Raw genomic sequence first — 20586 nt, forward strand, 5'->3', positions numbered from 1 at the left:
ACACATGAAGCTGCCTTATGCTGAATCAGACACTTGGTCCATCAAAGTTAGTATTGTCTACTCAAACTGGCAGCGTCTCTCCAAGGTCTCAGGCAGAGGTCTTTCACATCACCTACTTGCCTAGTCATTTTAATCGGAGATGCTACAGGCGCAGCACTTGGGAAACAATCGCTTTCAAAGCCATGGTGCTCGGGAGGATGGTTTGGGGGTATATCATGAGTTGCAGACATGCCGTTAATGCCTGTTATCTGTTTGACAGGGCCGGTTTCATGTTGGCACCGTGTCTTTGGAGCCCCTTCCACAAAGGTCTCCCTTGATGCCTGTGTCATTATCGCTCTGGCAGAGGCGAGGACTTTTAGAAGAAGGGGAAAAAAGGAGAAGGAGGAGAAAGAGAATAAGGAGGAAGAGAAGAGACTTTTCTATGCTGACTTTCTCTACCACTTAAGAGAGACTCAAACTGGCTTACAATTGCCTTCCCTTCCCCACAACAGGCACCCTGTGAGGTAGGTGGGGCTGAGAGAATGTGACTAGCCCAAGGTCACCCAGCTGGCTTCACATGCAGGAGTGGGGAAACCAATCCAGTTCACCAGATTAGCCTCCACCGCTCAAGTGGAGAAGTGGGGAATCAAACCCGGTTCTCCAGATCAGAATCCACCGCTCCAAACCACTGCTCTTAACCACTACAGGAGAAGGAGCAAAAGAAGAAGAAAGAGGAGAAGGAGAAGGAGGAGGAGGAAAAGAGGGAGAAGGAGAAGAATGAGAAGATGACGAGGAATTGGTTTTTATATGCCGATTTTCTCTACCTTAAAGGAGTCTCAAAGTGGCTTACAATCGCCCTCCCTCCCCCCCCCCCAAACAGTCACCTTGTGTGGTAGGTGGGGCTGAGAGAATTCAGAGAGAACAGTGACTGGGCCAAGGTCACCCAGCAGGCTTCATGTGGAGGAGCCGGGACTCCAACCCGGTTCTCCAGATTAGAGTACGCTGCTCGTGTGGAGGAGTGGGGAATCGAACCCGGTTCTCCAGATTAGAGTCCGCTGTTCGTGTGGAGGAGCGGGGAATCGAACCCGGTTCTCCAGATTGGAGTTCACCGCTCTTAACCACTATGTCGCGCTGAATTTGAGGGAAAGGCAAGGCCCGCAGGGGGGAAGAAAAAGCCCGAGGTTCTGATGCCACCTCCTCCCACCTCCCTTGTCCGAGAACACTGGATGATCGGCTGCGTTGACAGCTCTCTGAAGACGCGTTTATGCGCCGTACCCCCACCAACAGGACCCCGTCACCTCCCCGTCCCTTGCGCTTCCCCATAGCCCGCTTAAGCAGGAGAGCCGAGCTTCCGGGAGCAGGCGGTTACCTCCAGGACCTGATCCACGATTTCCTGCATGACCTCACACTGGGCCTCTGTGTCACTGCAATGTAAAAAAAACCAAGAGGAAATCCCAGTGAAGACGGGGAAACTGCAAGATGTAGAGGAAAGGGGGACCACCCCGTACCGGGGGCTTGGCGAGCTCAGTCTGGGGAAGACTGCAGCCCTGGAGGGTAACTCACGTGAGTTGAGGGCTATATTTTGAAGTGGCTGAAAAGCTAGGGGAGGGGGATGCTGCACAATGGACTCGCCCCTGTGGAAAGCAGCTGCAAACTGCACAGGGGCTGATTACTTTATCCCGCACTTTGAGAGCTTGATTTAAAGGGAATGGGGCGCAGAGGACAGCGACGAGGATGATCAGGGGCCTGGAGACCACGGCCTCCAAGGAAAGGATCATAGAAATCATGGAGTGGGAAGGGGGCCATACAGGCCATCTAGTCAAACCCCCTGCTTAACGAAGGGTCAGCCTAGAGCAGGGGTGTCAAACTCAATTGTTATGAGGGCCGGATATGACAAAAAATGTCACTCGGTCGGGCCAGGCCACGCCTCAGTCCAGACTGAGAGGGGGTGTGTGGCTGCCTCGCGGGCCGAATAAGAGCTCTCAAGGGGCCGAATCCGGCCCTCAGGCCTTATGTTTGACACCCCTGCCATAGAGTCCAATGGCCAATGCGGCCATTTCCTCCAGGGGAGCTGATCTCTGTCAGCTGGAGATCAGTTGTAATAGCGGGAGATCTCGGCAATCCTAGGCGGCTATTTTGTGGCTACGCCCACCACCCTGTGTCCGAATTCCATAGGGGCCCAAAGGCTCAAAAAAGAATGACTGTTTTTTGTTGTTTGAACGCACCCTTAACAATGACTTCCTGACAAGCTCCAGGTTTGGTTCTTGCAGGGAGGCTGGGAAATTCTCACGGGACGTACTGGAGGAGAGGCCCGTGGCAAAACAAAAACGGCCTTGAGAGCCGCCAACAGCTTGGAACCGACACTGTTATCCCCGAAAGTCAACAAACCCTTCTCCTCCTCTCCTCCCGCCCCCTTGGCACTGGCTCTCCCCTTCCCTCGAGCTACAAGAAAAGGGGGGAGGGAAGAGATATTCCAGCACACTTTGGAAAACAAGCCTATTAAATGCACTTAGTCATGACAGAGCCCCGTTTATAGCTCGAGCGGGGTCAAAGGCCTTTTGCTGCCGAGGGGAGCTCTGAAATCCCTGTGCAGGCGGCACAGTTCCAAGGAGCGCGGGCAGCGCACTGACAGTGCCGGCGGGCCAGACCAAGAAAGAGCACCATGCGGGCGTCATGTCCAGAGGTTCGCTCGGGCAGGAAGTGAGAGGAGCGGGCCTGACTGATCCCCACGTTTGAAAAAGCGGCCCCTTGCAGAGATCGCCCTCAAAAATTGTGTTGTGGGGCGACGGAAACAAAAGCTGGCAAAGCTACGATTGCCAGGGGCGAGCGGTGCCAAGGAAATTATTCTGGCGGGTTAACGGTTGCATACTGAGGCCCGTGCCTGGAAATCTGCGAGCATCTTGCCTGGAAATGACACATGTTGGAGACATTTGTCGACGCTGAGCTTACCGACAAAATTCTGTTCTGTGGAACAGCGTGTACATTTGGGGGGGGAGAAGGGGAGAGTTTGTTTTGCTGCCATGTATAGTTATCAGGAACTGGCGCTTGTGTGACAAATACAGCAGGCCGTGAGGAAACTAGGGGCGCCAGCCTCCAGGTGGGAACATACTAGAACATAAGGAAATAAGAAAAGCCTTGCTGAGTCAGACCAAGGCCCATCAAGTCCAGCAGTCTGTTCGCACAGTGGCCAACCAGGGGCCTCTAGGAAGCCCACAAGCAAGACGACTGCAGCAGCATTTATCCTGCCTGTGTCCCACAGCACCTCATATAATAGGCATGCTCCTCTGATCCTGGAGAGAATAGAGTATTCATTTTGACTAGAAGCCATAGGTAGCCTTCTCCTCCATGAACATGTCCACTCCCCTCTTCAAGCCTTCCAAGTTGGCAGCCATAAGAAGAGCCCTGCTGGATCAGACCAAGGCCCATCAAGTCCAGCAGTCTGTTCACACAGTGGCCAACCAGGTGCCTCTAGGAAGCCCACAAACAGGATGGCTGCAGCAGCACCATCCTGCCTGTGCTCCACAGTGCCTAGTATGATAGGCCTGCTCCTCTGATCTTGGAGAAAATAGGCATGCATCATGACTAGTATCCATTTTTACTAGTAGCCATGAGGCCTTCCCCTATGTTGCCTCCTGGCACTGGGATTCAGAGGTTGACTGCCTTTGAATGTGGAGGTTCCCTTCAGTCACCATGGCTAGCAGCCACTGAAAGTCCTGTCCTCCATGAATCTGTCTAATCCCCTTTTAAAGCCGTCACTACATCCTCTGGCAGCAAACTCCCCATTTTAATCACTCGTTGTGTAAAGATGTATTTCCTTTTGTCCGTCCTGAATCTACGGTCCATCAGCTTCATCGGATGCCTTCAAGTTCTAGTATTTTGGGAGAGGGAGAGAACACTCTCTCTGTGTGGCCCCCCCCCATCCAGTTTGCCCTCAAGTTGCAGCTGATTTACAGCGACCCCGCGGGGCTTTCAAGGCAAGAGATTATCAGAGGTGGTTTGCCACTGTCTGCCTCTGTGTAGCAGCCCTGGACTTCCTTGGAGGTCTCCCATTCAAGGGTTAACCAGGGCTAACCCTTCTTAGCTTCTGAGATCTGACAAGATTGGGCTAGCCTGGGCCATCTAGGTCAAGGCAAGAGATTGGCAGAGGTGGTTTGTTATTGCCTGTCTCTGCATAGCAACCCTGGCCTTCCTTGGAGAGCTCCCATTCAAGGACTAACTATGGCCAACCCTGCTTAGCATCCGAGATCTGACGAGATAGGCTAGCCCGGGCCATCCATGTCAGGGCCCACTCTCGCTGTTCCATGCATAATTTTATAAACTTCTATCATGTCCCCCATCGGTTGTCTCTTTTCTCAACTGAAAAGTCCCAGACTCTTCAGCCTGGCACACCGTTGTCCATGTGCTCAGGTGAACACAGGCAGGCAAGTGCTGCTGCAGTCGTCTTGTTTGTGTGCTTCCTGGAGGCACCTGGCTGGCCACTGTGTGAACAGACTGCTGGACTCGATGGGCCTTGGTCTGATCCAGCATGGCCTTTCCTTATGTCCTTATGTTCTAGTCATGATGCATACCTACTGTCTCCAGGATCAGAAGAGCATGCCCATTATATTAGGTGCTTTGGAACACAGGAAGGATAATGCTGCTGCAGTCGTCTTGTTTGTGTGCTTCCTAGAGGCACCTGGTTGGCCACTGTGTGAACAGACTGCTGGAATTGATGGGCCTCGGTCTGATCCAGCAGGGCTTTTCTTATGGCCGCCAGCCTGGAAGGCTTTAAGAGGGGAGTAGACGTGTTCATGGAGGAGAGGGCTATCCATGGCTACTAGTCAAAATAGATACTAGTCATGATGCATCCCTATTCTCTACAGTATCAGAGGAGCAGGCCTGTTATATTAGGTGCTGTGGAACACAGGCGGGACAATCCTGCTGCAGCCGTCTTGTCTGAGGGCTTCCTAGAAGCTGTGTGAACAGACTGCTAGACTCGATGGGCCTCAGTCTGATCCAGCAGGGCTTTTCTTATGTTCTTAGTAAGGAGAAGCCCTCCACTGCCCCGGTGTTTGCAGCCTGGGCCACCAACCCTGTACCCACCTCCCCTTCTGCAGCAGCAGGACTTTATCCTTCAAGGACTCGTCCAGCTGGTCCAGGAAAGGTGTGATGTCGACCGGCTCTTCCACGACGGTTTCTTTGATCGGGTGGAACCGGAACTCTCTCTTTTTTCCTACAGGGGATGAAGGAAGTCGAGCAGATTCAAAGGTGAAAAAGAGCTGCTCCGCCTCTCCCTATGCGAGCGCCCCCCCTGCCCCCACAGCCCTTCCTGCGATGACACACACAGGCCCGGTTTTGACCAAGAAAGAAAATGTGCGTGTTTATCCACTATTTGAGACAACAGCTGGAAGTGCCTGTTCCAGAGCCCAACTCAAGGTGTTGGATTTGACCTTTGAAGCCCTACATGACTTGGGACCGGGATATCTGAAGGACCCTGTTCTTCCATACATTCCTGCCCAGGAATCAAGATCACAGGGAGAGACTCTCCCATCATTCCAAGAAGTTCGTTCGGTGGGAACATGAGAGAGGGCCTATTAGACATTATGTTTACTATGGTATCGTCAAAGGAATCCTCGGCATGAGTCCCACTTCTTCGTTTGCAGTAATCTGTTTCTCTTTCCGTTCTGTTTTTATTAATATTATATAATAAAAAGATAAAATTTTGAGAGGGCCTTTTTGGTGGCAGCCCCACAATTAGGGAAGAACGGGTGGAAAATAAATCAAAAGAGTTTCCATCTAAGCATTAGGAATAATTTTCTAACAGTTAGAGCGGTTCCTCAGTGGAACAGGCTTCCTCAGGAGGTGGTGAGCTCTCCTTCCATGGAGGTTTTTAAGCAGAGGCTAGATGGCCATCTGTCAGCAATGCTGATTCTATGACCTTAGGCAGATCATCAGAGGGAGGGCATCTTGGCCATCTTCTGGATATGGAGTAGGGGTCACTGGGGGCATGAGGGGGAGGCAGTTGTGAATTTCCTGCATTGTGCAGGGGGTTGGACTAGATGACCCTGGTGGTCCCTTCCAACTCTATGATTCTCCAGGGAAGAGCCCTCACATTCGATCTTCAGGAGGCAGCTGAGGACTGTTTTATTTAGGACTGCATTTGATAAATTGTGATTTTAAATTTTGGCTTTAATTATTTTATTGTACTCTGCTTTATATATTTCATTTATATTGCAAGCTGCCTTGAGCTCCGTAAGGAAGAACAGCGGCTAATAAATGTTTTAAATGAAACAAACAAATTCCCCTCCGCCTAGAAAGCTAGCATGCCAGGAAGAACGGGCCTAAGCCTACCCCCTTCCCTGACACGCTTAGTTTTCTCTATGGACAGAGGGGGATTTGCCTTAAAACTGGCATTCCAACTCCTGATTCAAGCACTCTGAAGTCAACAATCCAGCCACAGGTTTGAGTGAATGCCTACTGGGAGACAGCAACGGGGTGTGTTTTTAGAAATACTGGCCATTAAGGAAGCTGCCAGGAATTTTGCATCATGGGGCTGGGACAGTGAGGTCACTGTGACCCCCCCAAGGGACAAAAACTGCCAGCCACGCTTCCTGTGCAAGCATTGTGCTCCGGCCTTTGTTTTGCCATCTGGGCCTGAAAGGGCACAGTGTTCTGCGTGGAAGCGCCCCCCCCCCTTTCTCTCAACTCCAGCACATTGCATAAAGGACGGCATTCTCCTAGGCCATCTTGTCTCCTTCCGGCTTTTTCACAACCTCAGAGGAGCAGTGTTATGCCCAGGCCCAGCCAAATGATCCCAGATGCCGGATGTTGCCAAAGAACGAGGTGTGCTTTTATTGCAAGGTGTGCTTTTATCGCAAGCAGAACGGTTTGGGCTGTCCCTGCTCCATCCTGTCTCCCCCGCAGGAGCCGGAACAAGAGACGCTCGCGTTCTCCTTGTGCGGGAGGAGCTCGGCCCCCTCTGTGTGGAAGGGAAGCAGGCCACCGCCAACACTCTGGATTAGGATCTTGGGGTTTCACTTTGATTTGGTGGGTGCCCAATGCCCATATACTGGCCCCGCTCGTAGTGCCCAAACAACATCTGGAAAACTGGAAGTTCTGGCCATGCTAGAAATCACACTTCTTGCCCCTCAGATAGTGCAGATGTTTCTGCAGGGATCTCACAGTCTGCATTAAAGTTAGCAAGGCATGCTAAAAATGGGCCAATAAGCACCAACACCAATTTTCTACGAGACTGGACAACATTATGATAAAAGGGGGGGATAAAATTCTACATATATTAGGGATAGATGATAATAATATGTGAACTCATTTTTTATTATTCGGGAAGTACTTTTAGAAAATAATAGAAATAATAATAGTAATCACCACTGTAAGCTTTTTTTAATCTATCTTCATCAAGTATTGTATAGGGTATTTTATGATTTATGCTAAGATATGTAATCATGATAATCACCATTCAATGTGAAATATAATATCTCTATTTACTGCCAATAATTATTGCTATCTTTATATATTACTTATTGTTTATGATACTATGTTTATTATGTTATATGTATAGTTTTCATTTTTTGTTTCTCTTTTTTTTTATGTAAATGTAATTATTGCTGAGATACGGCTTTCATTTCTTTCCCCCCCATTTGGTCTATGTATAAAATAAAATTTAAAAAAATGATAACTGTACTTGCACCTTTTTTAACCTTTGCTCGCCACTTCCTACACGGCTTCCACCAAGAGAGTGAGCCTGCCCCGGAGCTGGGTGTGTGCCAACAGCCCCAGATGAGGGAGGATTTAAGAGTTTCTAAGAGATACAGGACAGATGTGCCTTCTCTAAGCAAGCAAATGCAAGGAAGTTCACAGCTGACAATGCCCAAGGGTCAGGAGGGCAACGAGCAATTAAGACAGACTGTGTAACCAGGTTTGTTAACCATAACCATGGTTACATCTGAACATCTGCGTGTGCGTGTTAAGTGTTGTCGAGTCGCTTCCGACATATGGCAATCCTAGGAATTAATGACCTCCAGAAGGTCTGAATATCTAGACTGTGGTTAAGGATTGGCCACACACCATACTTGGAAGGGGGCTTTGCAAACCACGATTAAATGTTGCACAGAAAAAACCATGGTTAAGGCGGTCTCCGTCTCACTAGCTTCTCAGTCTTGTTGGGGTCTCCTAAGTGTGCCCTCGTCAACATTTCCAGACCCCAGGACACTCCTTTAATGTTCTCTTAAAGGGGTCTGTAGGGGCTCCACGTCCCTCCTGAGGATCCCAGACAATGGGCTTAAATCCACTGCCTCCAGAAGAAGGGCTTCAACAGCCAAGCTCAACGTGGGTTTTGCTAGACCTTTTGGGATCTTAGCCAGGGCTAAGGCACAAACCAGGATTAGCGCAAACAACAGTGAAGCCTTACGGCCACACCGTTCCACAGACAGCACTCTACTCAAGAGCCTTGGGGGGTACGCAGGGCCCTTTGTTCTGTGAACTGTGTACTAAAGGGGGTACACATGTGTGACCTAAGAGGCCATGGGAACAGAGGCCATGGGAACAGGATTGGGCAGTTGCCCCTGCCGAGACTGCCTCACCTTTGCTATTCAAATCTTCTTCGTCATCGCTGAAGGCGGCCTCTGCGTTGTCGTAGCAACTGTCATCTTTGTCGGACATGTGATTGTCCATCTCCATGGAAACCGGCTCCTCAATTTTGACTGTAAGGAGGAATGCAAAAGAGATTGGGTGGGGGGACACGGCTGGCTTGACCCCCGCCTCGACGCAAGGCAGGAGGGCTGGGTGAAGGCGGTTCCCCGCCCCGTCCTGTCTGGTTCTATGGGGCAATCATGGCAAAGTCAGTCAGAGAGCAGAGGCACAAGAGATGTCAGACATGGGGGTCGTGAAGAGACTTTTGCGGCAGTGAAAGTTCCCTTGTAAGCCCATCAAACTTTCCAATCGAGTAGATTTTTAAACCAAACTTCCCACTGAGTTCTACATGCTTCCCCCTTTCCCGCTTTATCTTCCCAACTGCCATGTGAGGTGGGTGAGGCTGAGAGAAAGAGCACGCGACTGGCCCAAGATCGACCAGTGAGCTTCGTGGCCATATGCAGATTTGGAACGTGGTACCCTCCCAGGCCTTGTCTGTCACTCTAACCATTATACAACGCTGCCTCTCACGGGGAGACCATCCTCAGCATCCAGGGGTACTTACAGGCTGTCCCTGTGTCCCACTTTCCAGCCAAATGGGATGAACCCAAGTGAGTGCTAGCCTTACGGCTTGGCATCTCTAACAAAACGCCTTTGTTCAAGGTCCTACACACCAAGGGTGTGCCATACTTTGTAATGGTTAAAGCGTTGGACTAGGAGAGATGTGGGTTCACTTTTGGGCACCACAATTTAAGAAGGATGTAGACAAGCTGGAGCATGTCCAGAGGAGGGCGACAGAGGGTCTGGAGATCAAGTCCTACGAGGAAAGGTTGAAGGAGCTGGGTATGTTTAGCCTGGAGAGGAGAAGACTTGAGAGGAGATATGAGAACCATCTTTCAGTACTTGAAGGGCTGTCATGTAGAGGAGGGTGCCAAGTTGTTTTCTGTTGCCCCAGAAGGTCGGACCAGAAGCAACGGGTTGAAATTAAATCAAAAGAGTTTCTATCTAGACATTAGGAAGAACTTTCTAACAGTTACAGGGGTTCCTCAGTGGAACAGGCTTCCTTGGGAGGTGGTAAGCTCTCCTCCCCTGGAGGTTTTTAAGCAGAGGCTAGATGGCCATCTGTCAGCGATGCTGATTCTATGACCTTTTAGGCAGTTCATGAGAGGGAGGGCATCTTGGCCATCTTCTGGGCATGGAGTAAGGGTCACTGAGTGTGTGTGCGGGAGGTGGTTGTGAAATTCCTGCATTGTGCAGGGGGTTGGACTAGATGACCCTGGTGGTCCCTTCCAACTCTATGATTCCCCACCTGGCCATGATGCTCGCTGGTGGGCCTTGCGGCCAGGCGCTCCCTCTCTCAGCCCAACCTACTCTACAGTACTGTTGTGAAGGGCAGAAGGAGAAACCACACAGGCCACCTTGAGTTCCCTGGGAGGTTAACGATATATCAAACAAAAAGATGATATGGCTTTCTGCCCGGCTCGTGGCAGCTGTGGCAAAGGAAGCCGCAATTCTTTGCAAACTCTCTGCTCCCTCTCCCCCTGTCCAGCTCCTGGCATCCGTTCTCCCCCCTCTTGGCTTCAACCCTCCACCCTGCCATTAAATGCCATTACGGCATCCCACACAATGCTGTTTTGAGAGAAGCCTTTCTATGCCACCCGCTGTAAACGGGTCAAAAGCTAATGTCACTCGGTGCTTTTCTCTGCCCCGGCGTTATGCCACTGAGCCAATTTCCTTGCCAAAGTCGTCATGATTCCATACGCCTTTTAATTACCGCTGCTCTTAACTGCCTCCGTGGTAACCTAAAGCATCTTAGCCATGTCAAGGGTCCCTGACATTTCAATCTTATTTGCCGCTACCCTTTCCTAATCTTGACTCCCGTTTCTTCCTAAACTGCACGCGTTGCGCAAGGGCAAAAAATTAAGGATCTGAAGCTCAATTCGGCTTCCTGAGAAGCAAAGGTTTCTTTCCCTTCCTTATCAAGTTCTTCTGGACGTAAACCCTGTTAAAAGGCTTGTGGGCTTCCTAGAGGCACCTGGTTGGCCACACCTATCAGGTCGGTCTCCAGCCCTACCTTCAACTGGAGGAGAGGGCGAACTGCAGAACTCGGGGAATTTCTCTCTCAGCATGGCCCGGAGCTCCTTGTCCAGCTTCGGGTTGTCGAAGAGAGGAGCCAGGTGCCTGTGTGGAGAGACAAGACGTTCACATGGAGAGTTGCTTTTGGCTCCATCGAAGGGCCGATTGCAACAATACCATGCCCCTGTGGCTGCCGCAAGGATTTTGTGTCAGACATTGAGAAGAAGAAGAGTTGGTGTTTATATGCCGACTTTCTCTACCGCTTAAGGAAGAATCAAACCAGCTTACAATCTCCTTCCCTTCCCCACAACAGACGTCCTGGGAGGTAGGTGAGGCCGAGAGAGAGCTCTAAGAGAGCTGTGAATAGCCCAAAGTCACCCAGCTGGCTTCATGTGTAGGAGTGAGGAAACCAACCCAGTTCACCAGATTAGAGTCCACCGCTCTAAACCATCGCTCTTAACCACTGCACCATACTGGCTCCCTTTAGTGGGAGTTCTGTGCCTCTTAAGAAGCGTGTGGGCCCAATTCTGATTGAGACTGTGGTGCACATGGAGAAGGGGCTTTGTTTTCCCACATGAACACACATGAAGCTGCTTTATACTGAATTAGACCCTTGGTCCATCAAGGTCAGTATTGTCTACTCAGACTGGCAGTGGCTCTCCAGGATTTTGGGCAGAGGTCTTTCCCATCACCTACTACCCGGTCCTTTTAATTGGAATTGCTGGGGATTGAACCTGGGACCTTCGGCATGCCAAGCAGAGGCTTTGTGACTGAGACACGGTCCCTACTCAGACTGGCAGAGGCTCTCCAGGGTCTGCCTGTTCCTTTAACTGTAGATGCCGGGGATTGAACCTGGGACCTTCGGCATGCCAAAGCAGCTGCTCTACCACTGAGCCATGACCCCTCCCCTCTCTCTGCCCACTATTTCGTGTCCTATATTGGCCCCAGGGAGCTGCTGCTTGCCTCACTATGAAAATTACACGAAACCGTGCAAACAATGTTATTTTTGCTGTGGAACTAATATTGGCTCCCGGGGGGAGGGGGCGTGTTTCAGGATGAAAAGACAGGAGTGGCGGAAGCTAAAGCCCCTTCTCTGCACATGCCAGGGCTGCAGTCAGATTCAGCCCCCCAGTGCACCTGGGAGACGGAGGAGTCACATGTGTGATACAAAGCCGCAGGGGCAGTCACAAGGCATTTGTAACGTGCAAATTGGCCCAAAGAGGAGCAAGTGGACACTTCTGAGCACCAGCCGCTTCTTAGCCTCAGCGAGACTTGAACACGGCTCCAAGGTCGGCATTGTTTCTCAGTGGACTATAGGAAGGGACGCCCCGAGTCTGACTGGGAAAATGAAACCTGTCCGCCACCTTGCTTGAAGGAGGGGGAGCCCGCCTTTGTGAGGCCGGAGGGAACAGGCGGTCTTAGGAGCGGCGAAACAGACGGCCCGGGCCAGCAGGAACCCATCTGGACTTGTAAGCCACTTACGAGAGGACGCGCTTCTCCACAATGTGGGTGAGGGAGTTGAAGACGCCTTGTCGTACGTGGACTTCCAGGGCGGGGCAGAAGTTAGGAATGATCTGCAAAGGGGGAGAGAGAAAAGGAGAACACTGCTGCAGTTTTAAGTCACTTCAGGAAGCGTCTTCAAAACAGCAACTGGCAACCGAGGCCAGGCAGGGTCGGAGCTGCTGGGACGCTCGGGGAGGGGGGGGACACACCTTACCCGACACATGAAGTCCAGCAGGGTGGCGGTGATGGCTGGGTGCTGTTTCATGGAGTGGTGCATGACTAGAATGGCTGGTTCTGAAAAGCAAAGAAGGGCAACACTCGGTTCAAGGAAGAAAGGAGGCGCCTGCAGGCTCCCGTCACGGGCTCTGCATGGGGCTACCATCCGCAGGCTCCTGGAAGTGGTCAGGAGTGGCTGAGCTGTGGACAGCACGGGGGCAAAAAAGCTGGAGTTGGATGGCAAACAGGGCAGCCAGCCTCCCAGTGGAACTGGAGGTCTCCTTGAATTATGGGAGGTTTTAATTGAAGATGGAGGTTTTTAAGCAGAGGCTGGATGGCCATCTGTCAGCAATGCTGATTCTATGACTTTAGGCAGATCACGAGAAAGAGGGCACCTTGGCCATCTTCTGGGCATGGAGTAGGGGGTCACTGGGGGTGTGGGGAGGAGGTTGTTGTGAATTCCCTGCATTGTGAAGGGGGATGAACTAGATGACCCTGGCGGTCCCTTCCAACTCTATGATTCTATGGCTGATCTCCAGACAACAGGGATCAGTTGTCTGGCTGCTTTGGAAGGTGGGCTATGGGGCATGATTGGCCAGGGATCCTGGAGGGTTTTCTTTTGGGCATGGAGCAGGGGTCACTGGAGGGGTATTTGTGAATTTCCTGCAATGTGCAGGGAGTTGGACTAGATGACCCTGGAGATCCCTTCCAACTCTATGATTCTATTCTATGACAATGGTAGACAAGCAGTCTTTCAGAGACGCTGCCAAACTTCTCACTGAGATGAGCTCATCTGGAAAACATGGCATGGTGGAGGAGGGCGATACGATCTGCAACTAATCTCCTACAAACTCTGGATCCCACAGGGGAGGGAGGTGGGTTTGGGGGAGACAGAAATCGGGATAGGAAAAGACTTCCATTGTAACTGCACCAGAGAGCAAGGACTTCACCGTACCAATGTTCATGATGCTGTTTTTCTCGGGATTGAAGAACAGCCAGTCGTAGAACAAGGCCAGCTTGGCGTTTGAGGCGGCGACGTTGGACTAGACAAGGGAGAAACAGAGAGAAGGTAAACGGAAACATCTCCCCAGTTGTTCTGCCCCATCCTGCGGCATTCTGAAGGACAGGTCAAGCCAGCACAGGAGCAGCAAAGGACTCTGGGAAGGAGTACCGGGTGTGGGAGACGGCTTTCCTCTATGACGGAAGGCAGGCTGCAAAGAAAATGGATCTTGGAGAAGAAGGAGGGAAGGAGGAGGAGGAAAGAAGAAGATGAAGGAGGAAGAGGAAAGAAGAAGAAGGAGGAGGAAAGAAGAAGAGGAGTAGTAGTTGGTTTTTATATGCCGACTTTCTCTACTACTTAAGGAAGAATCAAACTGGCTTACAATCTCCTTCCCTTCCTCTCCCCACAACAGACACCCTGTGAGGTAGGTGGGGCTGAGAGAGCTCGAAGAGAGCTGTGACTAGCCCAAGGTCACCCAGCTGGCTTCATGTGGAGGAGTGGGGAAACCAACCCGGTTCACCAGATTAGCGTCCACCACTCATGTGCAGGAGCGGGGGATCAAACCTGGTTCTCCAGATTAGAGTCCACCGCTCCAAACCACCGCCCTTAACCACTACACCGTGCTGGTGGGGGGAAAGCATTTGGAGAGGGAAGGAGCGGCAGAGCACCTCCCCCCGGGTCTTCATTTTGCTTCCTTGCCTACAGGGCTGTTTCTTGCAGAACCTCGAAACACTCCATTGTGTTTCCAGAAAGATGGCGTAGCACCTCCGTACAAGCAACACTCTGCCAACTGTGTCCAGAGATCGCACGAAGAATGTGCTGTGGTTCTCAGCAACCTTCCCTTCTGGCCACGCCAGCGCCTCTCATCTTTCCAGCTTGATCCTGTCCAGTAATGCCAGGTGGAAAAAAATGTGGATTGTGTTACTGATGAGTCAAGCCAGACTCCGGGCCTTAATGAGCCAGGATGATGTTGGTAATTTGTTGCAGGAATAGGAGATGCTGGGAATGCCATTTGGGGGGGAGGAGAATGACAGGGCTTGGCATAGTGGTTAAGAGGAGCAGATTCTAATCTGGAGAAACGGGTTTGATTCCCCGCTCCTCCACATGAGCGGCAGAGGCTAATCTGGTGAACTGGATTTGTTTCCCCACTCCTACACGTGAAGCCAACTGGGTCACCTTGGGCTAGTCACAGCTCTCTTAGAGCTCTCTCAGCCCCACCTACCTCCCAGGGTGTCTGTTGTGGGGAGGGGAAGGGAAGGAGATTGTAAAACCGGTTTGATTCTCTTTAAAGGAAGAGGGAAAAAAAGGTATAAAAATTCTTCTTCTTCTCCCCCCAGCCGTCACAGCGTGGAACTAAACTGCCTCATGTTGGGGCAGTTTCTTGAACTGAGAAGTAACACTCCCCCACCCACTAAGGGAGGCAGGGTTCTTTCGCCTTTAAGATTCAGTAGCGTGGCCCCTTTCAGCACCCATTTTTCCGCCCGGCGCGGGTTAGTGAAACCTCTCAAACGAAACCCTCGGCCGGCCAACCACCAGGCCGCCCCTCCGAGATGCCTTGAACACATGAACACATGAAGCTGCCTTATACTGAATCAGACCCTCGGTCCATCAAAGTCAGTACTGTCTACTCTGACCGGCAGTGGCTCTCCAAGGTCTCAAGCAGGGGTCTTTCACATCACCTGCTTGCCTAGTCCCTTTAACTGGAGATGCCAGGGAATGAACCTGGGACCTTCTGCATTCCAAGAAGAGTCTCTATCACTGAGCCACAGCCCCTCCCCACCTTACCGTGCAGGTGGTGAGCAGCCAGCCGATGATGGCCCAGCGCGGGAGGATGTCGGAGCTCAGCACCTCGTTGGACGGGTGGACCACGCCGCAGATGTAGCGGATGAGGTCGCAGCGCAGGGACTGGCTGTCTGGGGTGGAGAGATACTGCCGCTGGAACCAGTCTTGGTACCTCTTCTGCTGGCCAAAGCGCACCTAGGAGGAGGAAGAGGGAGGGGGGCAAGACAGGAGTGGGGGAAAGACACAGGCCGGTCAACTAGGCCACACTGGCTCAGGAAGGGGAGAAGACTGAGAGGTGATAATTATAACCCTCTTTGAGTACTTGAAGGGCTGTCATATAGAAGAGGGTGCCGAGTTGTTTCCTGTTGCCCCAGAAGGTCGGACCAGAACCAATGGGTTGAAATAAAATCAAAAGAGTTTCCATCTAGACATTAGGAAGGATTTTCTAACAGTTAGAGTGGTTCCTCAGTGGAACAGGCTTCCTCGGGAGGTGGTGAGCTCTCCTTCCCTTGAGGTTTGTAAGTGTCTAGATGGCCATCTGTCAGGACTGCTGATTCTATGACCTTAGGCAGATCACGAGAGGGAGGGCACCTTGGCCATCTTCTGGGCATGGAGTAGGGGTCACTGGGGGTGTGGGGGGAGGTAGTTGTGAATTTCCTGCATTGTGCAGGGGGTTGGACTAGATGACCCTGGTGGTCCCTTTCAACTCTATGATTCTAAGGGGAGAAAGAACAGGCTGCTTGCCTCCTGAACGCGGACTTGGAAGAACCGACAACTCTGCCACCCATCTGGGAGGGCTGCCTTCCACACGGTACTGGCCAGAGAGCCAAGCCAACCCCAATACACCAAGGTGGTGTTTAGTTACTCCAGGTTCACCTCCTCTCCCTCCTCAGAGAGTCAGCGATACCGGTGAAGGTGACCCACGGAGTCCAGCTTCCTAGCTTCAGTTGGGTCGCCACGTTGGTTTGCAGTAGAAGAACAAGGTCTGAGGCCGGCAGTGCCTTAGAGACCAACGAGATTTCCGGGCCCCTTGGACTCTCGAAACCCCCCGAAATCTTGTTGGTCCTTAAGATGCTATTGGACTCGGATTTTCCTTCCTAGCTTAACCTGTTCTTTGCCAGATAGCATGATGCTGGCCAGAAAGATACCCGGCTGCTGTTCGTTCTGCCTCCTCCCGCCCTCGCCCCCGGAGTAGGCTGGCCCAGCTTACCCGAGAGGTCATGAAGAGCAGCTTGGTCTCCATGTCCGGCGTCAGGCGGAAGGCCAGGAACTTGCGCGAAGTCCGCGACTGCAGAAGCTGCAAGATGCCTGCGGGGGAACAGCAAACACAGCAGGTTGCCAGAGCTGCGCATGGACTGCTGATTGATGGGGGGGAAGCACTACGGCCAGGTGGGGAGGCTGCCAGTCGGCGGGGATCTTGGCTGTTGCCTGGGAGAGGCTGCGGCACTCGACTAGCTAGCTTGGCATAGTGGTTAAGAGTATCCGACTCAGTTCCGAGAGACGCAGGTTCAAACCCCCCAATTTGCCATGGGAGCTTGCCGGGTGACCTTGAGCAGGTCACACGCTCTCGGCCCAACCTACCTCGCAGGGTTGTTGTGAGGACAAAGTGGAGGAGAGGAGAACAACGGAAGCCGCTTTGAGTCCCTGGGCCTTCTCCGTTGTGGCCCCTACCGTGTGGAATGGCCTGCCTGAGGAGGTCAGGAAGGCTTCCACTCTCCTGGCTTTCCACACACTATGCAGAACTCAGTTATTCAAGAGGGCTTTTCTACGCAGGCAATAGAGTTGCACTGTACTAAACGATTCACAAAGTAACTTGGAAAAATCTTTAGGGACAGTGATCTATCGTCCTGTGTTCAGCTTGCTGAAACTAGGACCCTATATAATTTTTGCATCATTTAATGCTTCAGGTTCATACTTATGCTTTGCTTCAGTTCTGTCTGGTTTTTTTTTTTAATTTCTCATTGGTACTACAATCATAATGCTATTGTATTGCTTTTTGAATGCCCTGTAGATTATTGACTCGTTCCGCGTAATCCACCTTGAGTCCAAGTGAGAAAGGCAGACTATAAATACCGTAAACAAATAAATAAATAAAAGCTGCCATCCCCAAAATGACCGATCATGCACTTCATGCTGCCCACCTCAGCTTGCCCGATTTGCTTACTTTGCCCAGTATTCAAATGCTGTCAGCCACCTGCAAACTAGGGAAAAAATTATTTTATTTACCATATTTTTTACCTAGCCCCTCCGCCAAGGAAGTCAAGCCTCTCCCTATATTCCATATACCATCAGATCACTGAAGACTAAGCTCCATACTCCCTTAATATGCTAAAGACCTCAATATATGTGCATTAAAGAGCAGGGCCTTAGGGTGGTGGCCCCAGGACTAGGGAATGGTCTTCCCTCTGTAAGCAATACAGTCAGTCGCTTACAACCCTCTGGACGTTTAGGCAAATGTGCATGGCTCACTTTAGAGAAAACCTCTGAGGCATGAACTGCTGCAGATTTTGTTTAGGTCTCCTTTAAGAAGCAGGGCAGCTGCAAAGGATTTGTATTGCTATTGGACATGGCTTTACAGTCAACTGCAAGCCATCTTTTGGAAAGACAAGTGAGCAATATTTTATTTACTAATTTTTCAATATTTCATCAGCTGCATCCTCCAGAAATACTAGAAGCAACTTACAGCAGCTAAAAAATTCAGAATAAAAACGGGGGGGGGGGGGTTTCAGGGATTTGAAGACATTAAAATGCTAAGTGTGAAGTCATTAAAATGCTAAGTTTGAAGACATTACAGTTTGAAGACATTAAAATGCTAATGAGAAGAGTAATGACAGCAAGAGCGTGATAATAATTCGACATAAGACATAAGCTTTCTGAAGTGTAAGGATGTGTCACTGGCCACCAAGATTAAGTTAATTCATGCCATCGTATTCCCTATTACTATGTATGGGTGTGAAAGTTGGACAATGAAGAAAGCTGACAGGAAGAAAGTAGATTCCTTTGAATTGTGGTGTTGGGAGGAGAGGGTTAAGGATACCATGGTCTGCCAAAAAAAAAAAAATCAGTGGGTTCTAGATCAAATCAAGCCTGAACTGACCCTGGAAGCTAAAATGACTAAACTGAGGCTGTCGTATTTTGGCCACATTATGAGAAGATAAGAGTCACTGGAAAAGACAATCATGCTAGGAAAAGTTGAAGGCAGCAGGAAAAGAGGAAGACCCAACAAGAGATGGATCGACTCTATAAAGGAAGCCACAGCCCGCAAGATCTGAGCAAGGCTGTTGAAGATAGGACGTGTTGGAGGACATTGATTCATAGGGTTGCCATAAGTCGGAAGCGACTTGACAGCACTTAACACACACACACACACACACACACACACGCTTTCCAGAGGTTACAAGCTAAGGGACAAGAGCAATTCACACAGAACATACATAAAGAACCAAAAAGGTTCCTTAAATTCTAGTCCGGAGGTCTAGCAGCCAGTGAATGGTTGACTCTGACAAAACAGTAAATCTTGCTTCTGAACCAAACGCAGGGGCAGTAGATTCAGAACAGGCAAAATAAAGTACTTCGTGTGAGTGTTGTGCCGTCAAGTCGCTTCCGACTCATGGCGACCCTATGAATCAACGTCCTCCAAAATGTCCATAGCAGCCTTGCTCAGGTCCTGCAAACTGAGGGCCGTGGCTTCCTTTATTGAGTCAATCCATCTCATGTTGGGTCTTCCCCTTTTCCTGCTGCCTTCAGCTTTTCCTAGCATTACTGTCTTTTCCAGTGACTCTTCTCAAATTGTGACCAAAGCACGGTAGCCTGTGTGCTACATTTAGTGAAATCACTGAAGCCAGGAAAGTGGGTGAATAAGATTTCCCATGACGTATGTATGCAGGTTGAAATTAAAAGAGTTTCCGACTAAACATTAGGAAGAACTTTCTGACAGAGCGGTTCCTCAGTGGAAAAGACTTCATAGAATCCTAGAGCTGGAAGGGGCCACCAGGGTAATCCAGTCCAACCCCCTGCACAATGCAGGACATTCACAACTACCTCCCCCCCATACCCCCAGTGACCCCTACTCTATGCCCAGAAGATGGCCAAGATGCCCTCCCTCTCATGATCTGCCTAAGGGAGGTGGTGGGCTCTTCTTCTTTGGAGGTTTTTAGGCAGAGGCAAGATGGCCATCTGTCAGCAATGCTGATTCTATGACCTTAGGCAGATCATGAGATGAGAGGGAGGGCAGGAAGGGACGAGCCAGTGCCCGGCTCTCGTGGCCCTTTGGCCGATTGGCACTTTGGGTTAGGAAGCAATTTCCCCCCAGAACTGATTGGCCCAGGGATCCTGGAGGTTTTTGCCTTCCTCTGGGCATGGAGCAGGGGTCACTGGGGGAGTAGGTAATTGTGAATATCTGCATTGTGCAGAGGGTTGGACTAGATGACTCTTGTGGTTCACTCCAGCTCTGTGTGTGTGTGTGTGTGCGCGCGCGCCTGACTGCACCTGTCAAGTGGCACTCCTTGCCCTAACCGTTAAAACCAGAATAAATTAAGCAAAATTGGATGTCAATTTGCGCAACTTATACATATTGAAGAATCCATCTTCTCTGAGTCTCCGAGGCTGAATTTTTTAATGTTAAAGTATGGTGCCCGCTGCAGCTCCGGTTACATAACCATCTAAAAATTTGTATTAAAAACACAAGAATTTATTTCAGGACTGTGTTACAGAACTTGCCGAGCTGAGAAGAACTTGGATTCCCACCCCCCACCCTGTTACCACAAACCCCCGAGGCATCAGGACAAAGGCCCCCTCCCTAGCTACATGCATCCCCTCGCCTGAGGTGCTCCTGTTTTGAGAAGGCTATCAGTGACAGCCTTTCCTGTTTCTTTTCTTTTCCCAAAGATGGGTGGCCATGAGAGAAAACTCCTCTTCTACGCCAGGCCTCCTGTGCTTGCCAACAAGAAAGGAAGGAGTCATGCGCAAGATGTTTCTTATCTTTCCAGCGCCCCCCCCCCCAAGTGCAAAGGCCAGAATCCCTGCTTTGCCCTCCTGCCCCCCCTCCCCGCACATGCCACAAGGCTTGTGGGAGAGGGGTAGTGGCATGGGAGGGGGGGTTCCTGGGAGCAGAGCTGACGTTAGTCAGCATCCACAGCCCCTCCAGGCCGGGAACACCCTCTCCAGGAACAGAGTTGCTGCACCAGGTTTGTCCTGGAGCAGCCTCGCTGTTCGCAACAAGGGAAAATGCCCCATTTTTGTCATCTTTAAATTTAAAAAGGCTTTTTGCAGCCTTTTGGAGGGAGCCGGCGTGGTGTAGTGGTTAAGAGCGGTGGTTTGGAGCGGTGGAGTCTGATCTGGAGAACTGGGTTTGATTCCCTTCTCCTCTACATGAGCAGCAGAGGCTCATCTGGTGACACTGG

The 20586-nt window shown here is 50.8% G+C and overlaps 1 protein-coding gene across 1 annotated transcript in view; it reads right to left on the reverse strand.

Annotated features, from left to right (window-relative positions):
* The window catches only part of INTS3 (integrator complex subunit 3), a 104306-nt gene that overhangs the window by 26504 nt on the left and 57216 nt on the right, over positions 1-20586 (reverse strand). The window contains exons 9-17 of the mRNA XM_056853904.1: positions 16395-16492; positions 15188-15379; positions 13358-13445; positions 12401-12480; positions 12166-12257; positions 10682-10788; positions 8559-8678; positions 5062-5191; positions 1349-1403 (exon numbers count right to left, since the gene is read on the reverse strand). Coding sequence (XP_056709882.1) covers positions 1349-1403; positions 5062-5191; positions 8559-8678; positions 10682-10788; positions 12166-12257; positions 12401-12480; positions 13358-13445; positions 15188-15379; positions 16395-16492 — 962 coding nt within the window. The remainder of the gene's footprint in view (positions 1-1348; positions 1404-5061; positions 5192-8558; positions 8679-10681; positions 10789-12165; positions 12258-12400; positions 12481-13357; positions 13446-15187; positions 15380-16394; positions 16493-20586) is intronic.

This window comes from Euleptes europaea, chromosome 7 (genome assembly GCF_029931775.1).
Source record: "Euleptes europaea isolate rEulEur1 chromosome 7, rEulEur1.hap1, whole genome shotgun sequence".
Classification (NCBI taxonomy): domain Eukaryota; kingdom Metazoa; phylum Chordata; class Lepidosauria; order Squamata; family Sphaerodactylidae; genus Euleptes; species Euleptes europaea.